The sequence below is a fragment of the Pituophis catenifer genome, unplaced genomic scaffold (assembly GCF_029215685.1).
Source record: "Pituophis catenifer annectens isolate HBS135680 unplaced genomic scaffold, rPitCat1.0.hap2 SCAF_12, whole genome shotgun sequence".
Lineage (NCBI taxonomy): Eukaryota > Metazoa > Chordata > Lepidosauria > Squamata > Colubridae > Pituophis > Pituophis catenifer.
The window spans coordinates 21064282-21079962 of record NW_027256892.1 but is presented as its reverse complement, the minus strand read 5'-3'; the positions used below and the strand labels follow the sequence as shown (position 1 = coordinate 21079962).

The 15681-nt window shown below is 42.7% G+C and overlaps 1 protein-coding gene across 4 annotated transcripts; it reads left to right on the top strand.

Annotated features, from left to right (window-relative positions):
* Positions 1 to 5: 5 nt before the first annotated feature.
* On the top strand, positions 6 to 13316 carry THYN1 (thymocyte nuclear protein 1). 4 transcript variants are annotated; one of them, XR_011600965.1, is made up of 9 exons: positions 6 to 166; positions 1923 to 1995; positions 4536 to 4735; positions 5824 to 5892; positions 7883 to 7975; positions 8884 to 8979; positions 11558 to 11708; positions 12951 to 13121; positions 13286 to 13316. XR_011600965.1 is itself a non-coding variant. In XM_070952392.1 (8 exons), exons 2-8 carry the CDS (start codon positions 1953 to 1955, stop codon positions 13007 to 13009), a joined length of 711 nt encoding a protein of 236 aa, XP_070808493.1. In that variant the 5' UTR covers positions 6 to 86; positions 1923 to 1952; the 3' UTR covers positions 13010 to 13137. The 4 variants fall into 4 exon arrangements, 3 of the variants coding, with proteins under 3 accessions (XP_070808493.1, XP_070808492.1, XP_070808491.1); XM_070952392.1 differs by lacking the exon at positions 13286 to 13316 and having other exon boundaries at positions 6 to 86; positions 12951 to 13137; XM_070952391.1 differs by lacking the exon at positions 13286 to 13316 and having other exon boundaries at positions 6 to 92; positions 12951 to 13137.
* The last annotated feature ends 2365 nt before the right edge of the window (positions 13317 to 15681 follow it).

The following is a 15681-nucleotide window of genomic DNA, read 5'->3' as shown; positions in this document are numbered from 1 at the left end:
TTTTTTTGCAAGGAAGCAGAGCCCGTCCGGACTCTCCATCTGGGCTTGGAAGGAGAAGCGGCTGCTGGGGACGGAGAGCCGAGCAGGTCGAGGCGCGTTTTTCCCTTCTTCCAGGAGATTGTTTCTGCAGCATTCACTTACACGGGAAGCCTCTTCTCAACCGAAGGCATGCAGCTTTGCCCTCCCTCCCCTTCTCCCCTTCCTTCCTTCCCTCCCTCCAATCCATCCATCCATCTATCTATCCATCTACCTAATCTAACATCTATCTATCCATCCATCCATCTAATCTATCATCCATCCATCCATCCATCCATCTAATCTATCATCTATCCATCTAATCACCCACCCACCCACCCACCCACCCACCCATCCATCTACCTAATCTAACATCTATCTATCTATCCATCCATCCATCTAATCTATCATCCATCCATCCATCCATCCATCCATCTATCTATTTATCTATCTATCTATCTAATCTATCATCCATCCATCCATCTAATCTATCATCCATCCATCCATCCATCCATCTATCATCTATCTATCTATCTATCTATCTATCTATCTATCTATTCTTTCATCCATCCATCCATCCATCCATCCATCCATCCATCCATCCATCCATCCATCCATCCATCTAGAGACTGGACAGCCACTTGTCTGAAATGGCATAGGACAATGATGGTGAACCTTTTCGACACCAAGTGCCCAAACCGGAACACAAGTGCACGTGCCTGCATGTGCGCACGCTGGAGCGCCGGAAACCCAAAGACCAGCTGGCTGGCACACCCACGCCTGTTTTTAATGGCCATTTTTCTGGCCGTTTTCAGGCTGTTTTTAGCCCAAAAAGGCCTGGTTTTTTTGCCGTTTTTAGGGCCACTTTCAGGCCATTTTGGAGGGCTTTTTCAGGACATTTTGGGGGCCATTATCAGGCTGTTTTTTGGGCTTCTGGGCCATTTTCAACCTGTTTTTTGGGCTTCTGAGCCATTTTCAGGCCATTTTTCGGGCCATTTTCGGCCCGTTTTTCAGAAACCAGAAGAGCAGCTGGCGACGGCACACACCATTCCAACTCTGTTGTCTTTCCTTCCTTCCTTCCTTCCTTCCTTCCTTCCTTCCTTCCTTCCTTCCTTCCTTCCTTCCTTCCTTCCTTCCTTCCACCTACCTGTGAGAACAAGTGGAACAACTTGCCTTCAGAAGTTATGGGTGCCCCACCACTGGAGGTCTTTAAGAAGAAACTGGACAGCCATTTGTCCAGAATAATATAGGCCCTCCTGCTTGTGCAGGAGGTTGAACTAAAGACTTCCAAGTTCTCTTCCAACTGGTATCCCTTCCTCCCTCCCTCCCTCCTTCCTTGGTAAACCGAGTTTTCAGTGCAGTCATCTTTATGCAATGTTAATAAAAAATTATGCATAATATTTGGAAAGTTTTAAAGTATTGAAGAGAACAAGGGAAAGGTGAAAATTCTATCAGCATCCATTGCCGCTTAGGATGTCAGCATTACAAGCATAAGAAACGTTTGACTTTTTGTCCAAAATAGAACATAAAAGAGAACCACTGCAATTCATTCGAAGTGTTGGCTATACAATTAAGACCTGACCTAATTGTTTAATATTAAGTTTCTCCATTGTGTTGTTACTTACTGTAACACGCACTATCTCCTGGACTCCGCATTTCTAAATCTGTGGGTCTCCTACATCCAGGCATGATCTGTCTCCGTAGCCATGAGGACTAGCAACATGAAAAGGAACTGAAACCTGAACTTTCACTAGAAATTAAACTGGCTGCTCGGGGACCCCCGCTGGGTGTTTATTTATTTATTTAAAACCTCTTTACATTCACCCATCTTCCACCAAACTGGGCAGCTGCCAATCAGAGAAGGTTTCCACTGATTCACGAGTGAAATCTTTTTTCTTTTTTTACAGGTGCCCAATCTACTCCTTGCCAGCGAAAGAATGCCTGCCCGTGGGAAGAAAAGAGGCCGTCCAGCTTCAACGGGTCAGTGGATATTTCCCCTTAATGCACATTTTTCTATGTTTCCTTTTTAAAGTATATGCTTCTTCTTCAGCCATGCCTGTTTTCCAATTTGCAGTAAGCTCTAACAGCTCAGCACTGTTTTTTTAATGTTTCCAGTCGCGTTTGCTGTTTGTTTTCCTATGCAGAAGAGGGATAGATGATCCTCCGTAGCTGCTGCTGTTGCTTCTTCTGTCGTCTCCTCCTCCTTCTCTTCTTCTCCTCCTCTTCCTCTTCTTTCTCCTCCTCCTCCTCTTCTTTCTACTCTTCTTCCTCCTCTTCCTCTTCCTCCTATCTCCTCCTCCTTCTCTTCTTCTTCTCCTCTTCCTCTTCTTCCGCTTTTCTCTTCTTTTCTTCTCCTCCTCTTCCTCCTTTTCCTCCTCTTCCCTTCCACTTCCTCTTCTCCCTCTTCTTTTTTCTCCTCCTCCTCTTCCTCCTCTTCCCCCTCTTCTCCTCCTCTTCATCTTCCCTTCCCCTTCCTCTTCTTCCTCCTCTTCCTCTTCTTTCTCCTCCTCCTCCTCCTCCTCTTCTTCTCCTCCTCCTCCTCCTCTTCCCTCTCCCCCTTCCCCTTCCTCCTCCTCCTCTTCCTCCTAGCATATTCCCACAGGTGCAGGGTCCGATTTTTGGATGATTGAATGCCACTTTGCACAGTCAGCTGCATATCCAGGGTCCAGGCCCGCAGTTTGCATATCTTTGTTGATGGTATCTTACCAGCTCTGTTTTGGGTGCCCGCGAAGTCGCCAGCCGTTGACTTCTAGTCGGTAGGCAGTCTTGGCCACGGTGGAAGGTGCTGCTCTCAGGACGTGTCCATCCCAGCGGAGTCGGCCTTCTCTCATCTTCTCTATAATTGGTGCCACCCCAAAATGTTCTCGAACGGTGTCATTTGTGATGTGGTCGAGAAGGGAGATGCCCGCTATCCAATGGAGCCTTTGCATTCCCATGGCATGGAGATAGCTTTCGGTCCCTGTTGTTGCTGCCTAGCATTCAATGCCATACAATGCAACAGGGCAGATGGTTGTCTTGTAAAACTTAGATTTAAGATGGGTTGGCATTCGTCTGTCGCATAACACCACCGGTGAGTTCTCACCAACACATCCAGTCTGCATTCACCCTGCATTCAGTGGTGAAATGTAAAATTTGTTACTACCGGTTCTGTGGGCATGGCTTGGTGGTGGTGGGGTAATATGACTGATCGGCAGAGGCTTTCTTTTTTTTTTTTTTAAAAGCCTCTGACGATCCCAGCTGACTTGCCTGATCGGCAGAGGCTTTTTTTTCCTTTTAAAAACACTTTTTCTATAACCTCTTCGGCAGAAGAGGTTGTAGAAAAAATGCTTTTAAAAGCCTCTGATGATCCCAGCTGAGCCGCGCGATCATCAGAGGCTTTTTTATATTTCCTTTTAAAAGCATTTTTTCGGCCGAAGAGGTTGTAGAAAAAATGCTTTTAAAAGCCTCTGATGATTGCGCGGCTCAGCTGGGATCATCAGAGGCTTTTTTATATTTCCTTTTAAAAGCATTTTTTCGGCTGAAGAGGTTGTAGAAAAAATGCTTTTAAAAGCCTCTGATGATCCCAGCTGAGCCGCGCGATCATCAGAGGCTTTTTTATATTTACTTTTAAAAGCATTTTTTCAGCCGAAGAGGTTGTAGAAAAAATGCTTTTAAAAATTAAAAAAAAAAGCCTCTGATGATTGCGCGGCTCAGCTGGGCAATGGGGAGGGGGGGGGCAGGAATTTTTGCTACGGGTTCTCCGAACCACCCACTTCCATCGCTACTGGATCGGGCGATCCGGTCCGAACCGGGAGCATTTCACCCCTGCCATTGATCCTCCGTAGCTATCACCTGTATTTACAGCCGTGTTTCTGAATTGTGACAACTTTTAAAATCTGTGGACTTCAACTCCCAGAATTGGCTGGGGAATTCTGGGAGTTGAAGTCCACAGATCTTAAAAGTTGCTACAGTTGAGCAACGCTGATTTAAAGTCACTGCAAAATTCACAGGCACTCCGTGACAAAGCAGCCTAACCAATTATTAAGTGCACTTTGCAAATATCAAGTGAAAAACAGACATTTCAACGTGCCCCACCAGAAACCACTTGACAAAACATGAGAGGTGTACTTCCCCCCAAAAATAAAAATAAATCAAGAATATATATGGTAGTTTTCCAGAAAAAGCCCTTTTTTTACTTCTTTGTGATTGTTTCATTTAAGATCCATTTTCCATGACTTAATAAAATCTACTCAAAGGTGCTTTTTCAGGAGGCAACTGGACTTTCTTGGGTTTTTTTTTTTTTTTTTGAGGATGTTTCACTTCTCATCCAAGAAGCTTCTTCAGCTCTGCGAGGATAATGGGGAATGAGCACCCAGTCAGAGCTGAAGAAGCTTCTTGGATGAGAAGCAAAACATCTTCAAAAGAAAAAATCAAGGAAGTCCAGTTGCCTCCTGAAAAAGCACCTTTGGGACAACCATGGATGATGGAGAATCTCTACAGAATCCACTCAACATTCCGTATTCTGGTTTTGTCACCTCAAGGTGCCAAACAGCCCAAATTGCCTAAAACTGAGATCCAAAAGGAGAAGGAAGGATCCAAAGTACCCAGTTCTGGGATGGGAAAAACTGGGACAAGCTTGAAAGAAGATGCTGGAATTGAGGAGAAAAGCAAAACAGTTTATACTCACTGGCTTATGAAGTCCGAACCGGAGAGCAGGTTTCAAAAGGGAGTCGACATGAAGGTGAGCAGGTTATTTTACCTTTTAATTCATGAGTTGGTAGAGGCAGTGTCTTGAAACCAGTGGTGAAATCCAAATTTTTTTTACTACCGGTTCTGTGGGCGTGGCCTGGTGGGTGTGGTGTGGCTTGGGGGGCATGGCAGGGGAAGGATACTGCAAAATCTCCATTCCCTCCCCACTCCAGGGGGAGGATACTGCAAAATCCCCATTCCCTCCCCACTACAGGGGAAGGATACTGCAAAATCTCCATTCCCTCCCCACTCCTGGGGGGGGAAGGTATTGCAAAATCTGCATTTCCACCCCACTCCAGGGGAAGGATACTGCAAAATCCCCATTCCCTCCCCACTACAGAGGAAGGATACTGCAAAATCCCCATTCCCTTCCCACTCCTGGGGGGGAAGGATATTGCAAAATCCCCACTCTGGGGCCAGCCAGAGGTGGTATTTGCCAGTTCTCCGAACTGCTCAAAGTTTCCGCTACCGGTTCTCCAGAACCTGCTGGATTTCACCCCTGCTTGAAACAGCAAAAGGCAAACCTAACTACAGGTAGTCGTTGACTTACGACAACAATTGAGCCCAAAATGTCTGTTGCTAAGCAAGAGTTTCACAGGAGTTTTGCCCCCATTTTACGATGTTTCTTGTCATGGTTAAGTGAATTCAGTGCTCTTGTTAAATTAGTAACGCAATTGTCAAGGGAATCTGACTTAAGGTAAGTCAAGGACTACTTGTATCTAACGTCTAGATAGGCTCTAGAAATGTAAAAAGTGAAAATCGGTTTACTGGAGATCAGTGGTTCTTAAGCCCCATCAATTGCGTTAGCAAAGTATCTGAATCCCACCTTAACAGAAAGAAAAATAGTCCCTTAAATCAGCAGAATGCATTATTATTTACAACTGATTTATGTTCCATGGACAGATTGTCGTCTGAGGCATTTCTGGATACCTCGCTTATTCATTTATATTTGACTGTTTATTCTCCCTTGTCTTCTTTTTAAAGTTTGATATAGCGTGTTCAATTTAAAATGTTTAAATATTTTATGGAAGAAAACAGCAGCGCTTTGAGTAATGCGATGTTTGCCGTTTCATTCACCAGTTTGGCATTGAAGACTTGAAAGCTCAGCCTAACCAAACAGCTTGTTGGGACGGAGTCAGGAATTATCAGGTAAAACGGTTGTGGAATATATATGTGACAATTTTTGTTCAAGTTATAAACTGGGAAACCAGTTGTTGTTAGTTGCGAAGTTGTGTCTGACCCATTGCGACCCCATGGACAACGTTCCTCCAGGCCTTCTTGTCCTCTACCATCCTCTGGAGTCCATTTAAGCTCACGTCGACTGCTTCAGTGACTCCATCCAGCCACCTTATTCTCTGCCATCCCCTCCTTTTCTTTTCCCCTCCATCGTTCCCAGCATTAGGCTCTTCTCCAGTGAGTCCTTCCTTCTCATTAAGTGGCCAAAGTATTTGAGTTTCATCTTCAGGATCTGGCTTTCTAAAGAGCAGTCAGGGTTGATCTCCTCTAGGACTGACCAGTGTGATCGCCTTGCAGTCCAAGGGACTCACAGGAGTCTTCTCCAGCACCAGAGTTCAAAGGCCTCCATTCTTTGGCGCTCAGCTTTCCTTATGGTCCAACTTTCACAGCCATCCATTGCAACTGGGAAACCAGAGATAAGGTTTAATATCTTTGAGAAGCTCCCGTTCATTTCTGTTTTCTTTTCCCCTGGAAAAAATATGGTGAGTCCTCAATTTACAGTCATTTTTTAAAATGACCATTAGAAGTTACAACAGCAGTGAAAAAAATGACTTACAACCAGTCTTTAGAACACTTGCAACATCCCCATCAAGGTAACAGGAACAAAATTGGCCAAGTGTATTACATGTGGTTGCAATTTGTGACTGTCCCAGCTGGCTCCTGATAAGCAAAGCCATTGGGGAAAGCCAGATTCACTTAACAACAATTTATCCACTTAGCGACCACAGCAAAAAAGGTCATAACATTTGGCATGGCTCACTTAACAACTGCCTTTCTTAGCAATAGGTGTTCAACTCCCAACTGTGCTCATAAATTGAGGATTACCTATAAGTAAAATATATTGAATGGGATAAGTTTGAAATTGACTAGTTTTTAGATCATTTGCTTTGGGATCAAAATCCGTTAAGGGAGCAATTAATACTGCTTTTAATACTCTGTGAATTTCCACTTCTTGCAGTTTACTTCTGAGTAAGCCACACTTAGTTAAGTTTAGGCCAAGGTAAAGCCAAGCCAATGTACAATGATATGTCAAACCAGCTATTTCTTGCTCATTGTGCAAACTGTGGTTACCCTAAAACATGGCTTAGTGGGACGTGGGACTTAGTGGGAACCTGGCTCACATTACGGTTACTCATTATAATTGCATCTTTTGCTAATACTGTATTCTTACTTGGCGGCAGCCAAAAAATCCTAAATTGCATTAACAGAGGGATGCAATCAAGATCAAGGGAGGTACTAACACCACTCTATAAAGCCTTAGTAAGACCACACCTAGAGTACTGCATCCAGTTTTGGTCACCACACCATAAAAAGATGTTGAGACTCTAGAAAGAGTGCAGAGAAGAGCAACCAAGATGATTAGGGAACTGGAGGCTAAAACATTCAATTAACAGTTGCAGGAACTGGGCCTGGCTAGTTTAGTGAAGAGAAGGACTAGGGAAGACACGATAGCAGTCTTCCGATATTTGAGGGGCTGCCACAGAGAGGAGGGGGTCAAGCTGTTTTCCAAAGCACCTGAAGGCCAGACAAGGAATAATGGATGGAAACTGAACAAGGAGAGATTCAACCTGGAATAAGGAGAAATGTTCTGACAGAGCAATCAACCAATGGAACAAAAGTTGCCTTCGGAAGTTGTGGGAGCTTCATCACTGGAGGCTTTCAAGAATAGACTGGACTGCCATCTGTTAGAAATGGTGTAGGGTCTCCTGCTTGGGTGGGGGGTTGGATTGATGACCTACAAGGTCCCTTCCAACTCCGTTAATCTGAATTTTGTTTTTGTTTTTTTTTTAACTTCTAAAACTGGAGCAATATAGATTGCCGTGGGGCTTATATAAAAGCGAGCGAGCTTCGGCTTGTTTCCTGCACACACAAAAGCTGGAAATTCACTCTTCTCCTTTGGCAGGCACGGAATTTCCTGCGGGATATGAAAGTTGGAGAAGACGCATTTTTCTACCACAGTAATTGCAAGGAACCTGGGATTGCAGGTATCATCAAGGTGAGTGCAGAGTTTGAAACGAGCCCATAATTCTGGAAAAGCACAATACCAACAGGCTGAGTATTGGCTTCACATGTGAAAGGCAAGATTGAATGTTGGTATTTATGATGGAAGGTCCAAGCACTTGCCACACTGTTCACGCATTGATATATATAAGGTGAAGGTGCCCCTCAAATATATGTGCTGGTCATTCCTGACTCTAGGGGGCGGTGCTCATCTCCGTTTCAAAGCCGAAGAGCCAGCGCTGTCCGAAGACGTCTCCGTGGTCATGTGGCCGGCATGACTCAACGCTAAAGGCGCACGGAACGCTGTTCCCTTCCCACCAAAGGTGGTCCCTATTTTTCTACTTGCATTTTTTACGTGCTTTCGAACTGCTAGGTTGGCAGGAGCTGGGACAAGTAACGGGAACTCACCCCATTATGCGGCGCTAGGGATTCGAACCGCTGAACTGCCGACCCTTCGATTGACAAGCTCAGCATCTTAGCCACTGAGCCACCGTGTCCCTTTTGATATCTATACTTCTCAAAAAAATAAAGGGAACACAAACAGAAGACATCCGAGATCTGAATGAATGAAATAGCCTTATGAAATACTTTGTTCTTTACATACAGTAGTTTATACACTGCTCAAACAACTAAAGGGAACACAAAACTACGGTATGTAACGAACAATGTATTTCATAAGGCTGTTTCATTCATTCAGATCTCGGATGTCTTCTGCTTGTGTTCCCTTTATTTTTTTGAGCAGTGTATATAAAATAAACTTGAAAAGAAAAAAAAATATTAATTCAGTGTGTGAACAGAGTATAATAAAAAGCTAACCTTTACTGAAAAAAAAAATGGATGTTTTTTGCTTTGTGGCTGTGTGACTGCAGCCACTGACTCCCCTCTCCCCTTTTTCCTTCCCAGATTGTTAAAGAGGCTTACCCCGATCACACCCAGTTTGAAAAAAGTAATCCGCATTACGATGCTTCCAGCACAAAAGAAGACCCCAAATGGTCCATGGTAAGGTGGATTTCATCTGTGCCTTGTGGTTTGCCAAGGTCCTTCTCTAATTCTCTTCTACCTCATCTTCACCAAACTGTGTTCTGCCCCAGCTACGGACCCCAAAGAACGCAGCACACACAAACTCCATACAAATCTTATTTTACTCAAATAACTTAAGTCTTTATCATTCAAAGACTGTTAAAGAACTGTCTTAACAGCCTACCAGAATTCTAAGATAAGGTAATCACAGTCTTACTAGAGTTGGCAGAAAGCCCAGAAGCAATTTTGCAGACACGAATGAGAGTGAACTAAAGTTGTTCCCTACAGCTTGCTTCAGTCGGCATTCCTCCTTAAATAGGCTAAGGGAGTGGCCAATTAGCCCCAAGCCTTACTCTCGAGGAGACCTCCTCCTGAGGAGCCACTCCTGCCTTTTGGCAGCTCTGCGCGCCCATGCATTGAGAAGAGGCTCCTCCTCTCCGTCCTCTTCACTTAAAGGAGCTTCTGGAAGTTTTGAAGGCCCTGGCTGAATCCCTGCCTCTGGCACCACATCTTCTCCAGCCTCCTCACTGTCCGATTCGAGCACCAGCTGCACAGGCTGCTGGCGCAGCACCACACCAGCCTCCTCGCTGTCGGAATCAGCTACAATCCGCACAGGCCGCTGACGGGTCACAACACTTTGTGCCCAGTAATTTCCTATTCCCAGTGACATGAAAAATAGTATGGATCCTTTTACGGGTAGCCCTCGACTTACGACACCAATGGAGTCCAAAATTTCTGTTGTTCAGTGAGATATTTGTTAAGTGAGTTTTGCCCCATTTTACGACCTCGCTTGCCACGGTGGTTAAGTGAATCTGTCTTCCCCATTGACATTGCTTGTCAGAAGGTCGCAAAAGGGGATCATGTGACCTCGGGACACTGCATAAGTACATGCCAGTTGCCAAGCATTTGAATTTGGATCACATGATCATGGGGCTACTGCAAAGGTCGTAAGTGTGAAAAATGTCCTAAGTTACATTTTTCAGTGCCTTTGTATCTTTGAATGGTCACTAAATGAACTGTTGAAAGTTGAGGGCTACCTGTATTTAATTTGTATCCCAGTTTCAACCAGTTTTTCAGAATTCTTTAGTGCCATCACACAGTTTATATGGTGGTTTCTTGTCTTTGTGTACATTGGTTGCTTGTTTAGTATCCATGACGATCACTAAGTGTTGTTATCTAATGTTTTATGGTGAATGTATTTTTACAAGGACTATGATAATGATCTATCACTGTGTTGTATGTACACTGAGAGCTTATGCACCGGAGACTAATTCCTTGTGTGTTTAATCAACCTTAGCCAATAAAGAATTCTATTTCTATTTCTAAATTCTAATTCTATTTCTTCTACTTCTATTTCTTCTATTTCTGTTTCTAAATTCTAATTCTATTTCTTCTATTTCTATTTCTAATTCTTCTATTTCTATTTCTTCTATTTCTGTTTCTAAATTCTAATTCTATTTTTATTTCTTCTATTTCTGTTTCTAAATTCTAATTCTATTTCTTCTATTTCTATTTCTAATTCTTCTATTTCTATTTCTTCTATTTCTGTTTCTAAATTCTAATTCTATTTCTTCTATTTCTATTTCTAAATTCTAATTCTTCTATTTCTATTTCTAAATTCTATTTGTATTTCTTCTATTTGTATTATTTCTATTTCTAATTCTTCTATTTCTATTTCTTCTACTTCTGTTTCTTCTATTTCTGTTTCTAAATTCTAATTCTAATTCTATTTCTATTTCTTCTATTTGTTTCTAAATTCTAATTCTATTTCTTCTATTTCTATTTCTAATTCTTCTATTTCTATTTCTTCTACTTCTGTTTCTTCTATTTCTGTTTCTAAATTCTAATTCTATTTCATCTATTTCTGTTTCTAAATTCTAATTCTATTTCTTCTATTTCTATTTCTAATTCTTCTATTTCTGTTTCTAAATTCTAATTCTATTTCTTCTATTTCTATTTCTAAATTCTAATTCTTCTATTTCTATTTCTAATTCTTCTATTTCTATATTCTAATTCTAATTCTTCTATTTCCATTTCTTCTATTTCTAATTCTTCTATTTCTATTTCTCTTAATTTTATTTCTAATTCTATTAAGTCTAATTCTTCTATTTATATTTCAATTCATATTTCTATTAATTCTATTTCTAAGTCTATTAATTCTATTTCTAATTCTATTAATTCTAATTCTATTAACTCTAATTCTAATTCTATTAATTCTAATTCGGCAGAGAATGATTTTCTTACAGCCTTCCTAGTACAAATTGGCTGGAACCAGGGAAATTTATAGTTCATTATTTACAGCAGGTTTTTTTTTCCCCCCAACGTTTTAGGTATGTGGACTTCAACTCCCAGAATTGCTGGCTGGGGAATTCTGGGAGTTGAAGTCTACACATCTTAAAAGTGGCCAACATTGGAAAACTCTTCTTTACAAAATTGTCTCCCGAATCTTTTTTTTTTTTCAATTGAGGAATCAACATCTACTGGGGGGAGTCACGTCTAGTGAGTAATGGGGCCACTTCCTGAATCCCACCGATGTCCTTCCCTTTTGCTTTTGTAGGTTGATGTCCAGTTTGTGCGAATGACCCAGAGGTTCATCCCTCTAGCTGAGCTCAAAGCCCATCGTGAAGCCCACCGGAAGTCAGGAGGCCCTCTGAAAGAGATGGCTCTCTTCACAAGACCGAGGTTGTCCATCCAACCCGTCACAGATGGTAAGGCCTTGAGAGAATCAGAAGCTTTTTTGCGCCTCCTGATTAGCTCTGGTTTGTAACATACAGATAGTCCTCGAGTTATGACCATTTGTTCAACGACTGTTCAAAGTTACAATGGCACTGAATCAGGGGCGAAATGCTACCGGTTCGCACCGGTTCAGCAAACCGGTATCGGTGGCGGTGCATGGTTCAGACCCACTAGTATGATCTCTTTCCCCAACCTGTCTGCACCTGCATACACACACACACACACACACACACACACACACACACAGAGAGAGAGGGGGGGGAGTGTCTTACCCAGTGGTGGGATTCAGAGGTGGGTTTCAGCAGGTTCTGACCAGTTCTGGGGAACCGGTAGTGGAAATTTTGAGTAGTTCGGAGAACCGGTAGTAAAAATTCTGACTGGCTCCGACCCCATCTATTCTCTGCTTCCCAAGTCCCAGCTGATCGGGAGGAAATGGGGATTTTACAGTATCCTTCCCCTGCCAAGCCCACCAAGCCATGCCACGCCCACCAAGCCACACCCACAGAACCGGTAGTAAAAAATTTTGAAACCCACCACTGCTGGGGTTCAAATAATGTCATAACCGGTTCTCTGCCGTAATGACCGGCTGGGTGGGCGTGGCCATGGTGGGCGTGGCCAGTGGGTGTGACAGGCAGCACTTGGCCTCCTGGACCTCCCTAGGAGCAAAAACAGGCTGCAGGGGGGAACGTGCCTCCCCCTCCGTGCCCCGTTTTGGGCCTAGGAGGCCTCCCTGCATTTAACCTGGGAGCTAAAGTAGGGCGCCTGGGGACTCCTGGAAGGAGCGGGGAGGGGCCATCCAGCAATTTAACTACTGGTTTACCTGAATCGGCCCAAACCGGCTGAATCCCATCACTGGACTTACCCCAGCCTCTGAGCTTGTACCACACTGCAACAGCACTCTCAACTCATGTGCGGCCTTGATCAGTCCTCTCATTCCCCACCCTTATGGACTTCTTACCTGGGACTCTCTCCGCTTCCCACTTAACAACCCACATATCTTGGGTTTACGTCGACAGTCAGAACCGATTGCTGTCACTAAGCGATGCGGTGACGTGACGTTGTGGTTTATAACCGTAGCCTTGCTCAGCGACGGCAATCTCGATCTCAATTGTCATCATAAGTCGAGGACTATCTGTTACGTCAAGCCAGGGGTTAAGAAAAGGTAAATAGAGCAGGACACCTTGACTGACTGACTTTTCTCTTTTTTTCTCAAGAGGAATTTCAATTCATTTTGAGCCTTGAAAAAGGGACAAGGAAGACTCCCGAGAACTGATTTTAAAGCCGCTTCCTTTCAAAACCACCCAGAGAGCAAAGCACACGAGAGTTTACTGTTCAATTTGTTTTAGTTGCTTTTTTGATTGCAGTGCAACCTTTCCTAAATAAATGTGAGTTTTTTAGTGATTTTTTTAAAAAAATTTCGAGGGAGGGATAACTATGTTCTTCAAGGCCTCGAATTAGCTTGCACTTAAAAGAGATCGATTTAATAATTAGCTCGTTTGTATTTGCTAAAGTCCAAAGGTCGTAATTATCTGTCTTCTCACTACCACAGGTTTTCCAATCAAGCTCCATGAGGTTATGTGCAAAAAATTCCCAAACGCAAATAAAAATAGAAAAAGCGCCAATATTGCACAACGCCTGTATACAAATGTACACATCTGTGCGAAAATACAAACCAATTCTAAGGCAGAATAAAGCCATTATAAAATGATGTAGAAACAGGAATACAAGTCTGGAAAACCAACGAACCAACGGAGAATAGATTTGTGGATCTTGTGTGATTCTACTTGCATATTGTCTTTAAATTGCCAAAGCTTTCTATTGCTTTAACAAGGCAAGACAGCTGTCAATTCTCCTGGTAAGCGCTGAGAAAATCTCAGAGAATCGCCTGAGCATACAGTAATGGCCAAAATTGTGGAAACCTTTTGGGAAAAGTGTATTTTTGAGGTTTGATGGCTAATAGAAGAGCCTGTAGTACAGTGGACTAAAGCACTGTTATTAACAGATTAACATCTGCTGCTTGCAATTACTGCAAGTTCAAATCTCACCAGGCTCAAGGTTGACTCAGCCTTCTATCCTTTCAAAGGTAGGTGAAATGAGGACCCAGATTGTGGGGACAATAAGCTGACTTTGTATAAATATACAAAAGTATGAATTGCTTAATGCATTGTAAGCCGCCCTGAGTCTCCGGAGAAGGGCGGCATATAAATTAAAGCAATTTTTTATATTTTTTTTTAATAACACCATTTTTTTTTTTTTTTGAGTTTCAAGATAATCCTATTCCACTGCTGGAATGGGCTGGGAATAGCCCAGACCTTCATCTAATTGAAAAATCTATAGAGCCGACTAAAGAAACTTGTTAGTCAGAAGCAACCCAGCAATAAAACCCAGTTAATAGAAGCCATCATTCAATCTTGGTTTCACATGATAACAGCTGCAGAACTCAAAGATTTGGTTCACTCCCTGGGAAGACGTTGTAAGGCCATCATTAATGCTAAAGGTTACCCAACTAAGTATTAACTGACAGGGTGATAATTTTTGTATCTCGTTTTTTCTACGTGTTTCACTCTTCTTCTTTATACTGTAACGGCTATTCTAATAGCAAATCCTTCATAAAAGTTATTGCATTACATTCTTGATTAAATTATCTTTCCATTGATATATAATTTTAGGGTACTACTCTCCCATAAAGTGGTGTTATTATCTAGTTTTAGAAAATATAATTTTCCCAAAAGGTTTCCACAATTTTGGCCACTGCTGTAAGCAGAATGCCTCTCCTCCTGCCAATAAAATTTTGCACTCAAGAGGTCAGTTCGGGCCAGTGGTAAAAGGCACTAGGCTTAGAAACTAGGAGACAGTGAGTTCTAGTCCTGCCTTAGGCATGAAAGCCTGCTGGGTGACTTTGAGCCAAACCCTAGGAGATGGTGAGTTATAGTCCCACCTCGGGCATGAATGTTGCCTGGGTGAGTTTGGCCTAGTCCCTCTCAGCCGGGGTGAAATCCAGCAGGTTCTGGAGAACCAGTAGCGGAAATTTTGAGTAGTTCAGAAAACCGGCAAATACTACCTCTGGCTGGCCCCAGAGTGGGGAGGGAATGGGGATTTTGCAGTATCCTTCCCCAGGAGTGGAGATTTTGCAGTATCCTTCCCCTGGAGTGAGGTGGGAATGGAGATTTTGCAGTATCCTTCCCTTGCCACGCCCACCAAGCCATACCACGCCCACAGAACCGGTAGTAAAAGAATTTGGATTTCACTACACTGCTCTCAGCCTATCTCACAGCGTTATTGATGTTGTTTTGTTGTTGTGGGGTAAATAGGAGGAAGGGATGTTGGAACTGCTCGCTGCCTTATTTTTTAAAAATAAATCAAGCAGGATAACCAACCAATACATTGCTTCAAGGCAGAGATGTCTTGAGTTTCTCGTTTGAAAGACAGCTCAAGGACCCAGTTTGTGGGGGCAATAAGCTGACTTTGTATAAATATACAAAAGTATGAAGGCTATTGTTTAACGCATTGTAAGCCGCCCTGAGTCTCCGGAGAAGGGCGGCATATAAATCAAATTTAAAAAAATATTGGAAAAAAAAAATTGGGAAAAAGTCACACCAGTCCATAACTTTTCAAAGTGTGTGTCCCTTTTTTTAAAATTGGAGTCAAAAGAAAATTTCCCATTCTTTTAAAAATACAAACATTTAAAAGAATGGGTTAAGAAACAGGTAAACAATGGAGAGGCTTAAAATTTACATGTCGCTCAGCTTACCTATAGAATCCCCTTTTGGACCTCACCTCCCCAAATGCGTTTTTTTTCCTGATTGTCACGGAATCCCATCATTTCTTATCTACAACTTTTTATTTCCCTACTGTCCCAAACCGGAGACAAACGAGGGGACTTTTCCTAAGCTGGAACTGATGTGAAATAAATATGGGTAGCCCTTGACTTAACAACTATTTGTT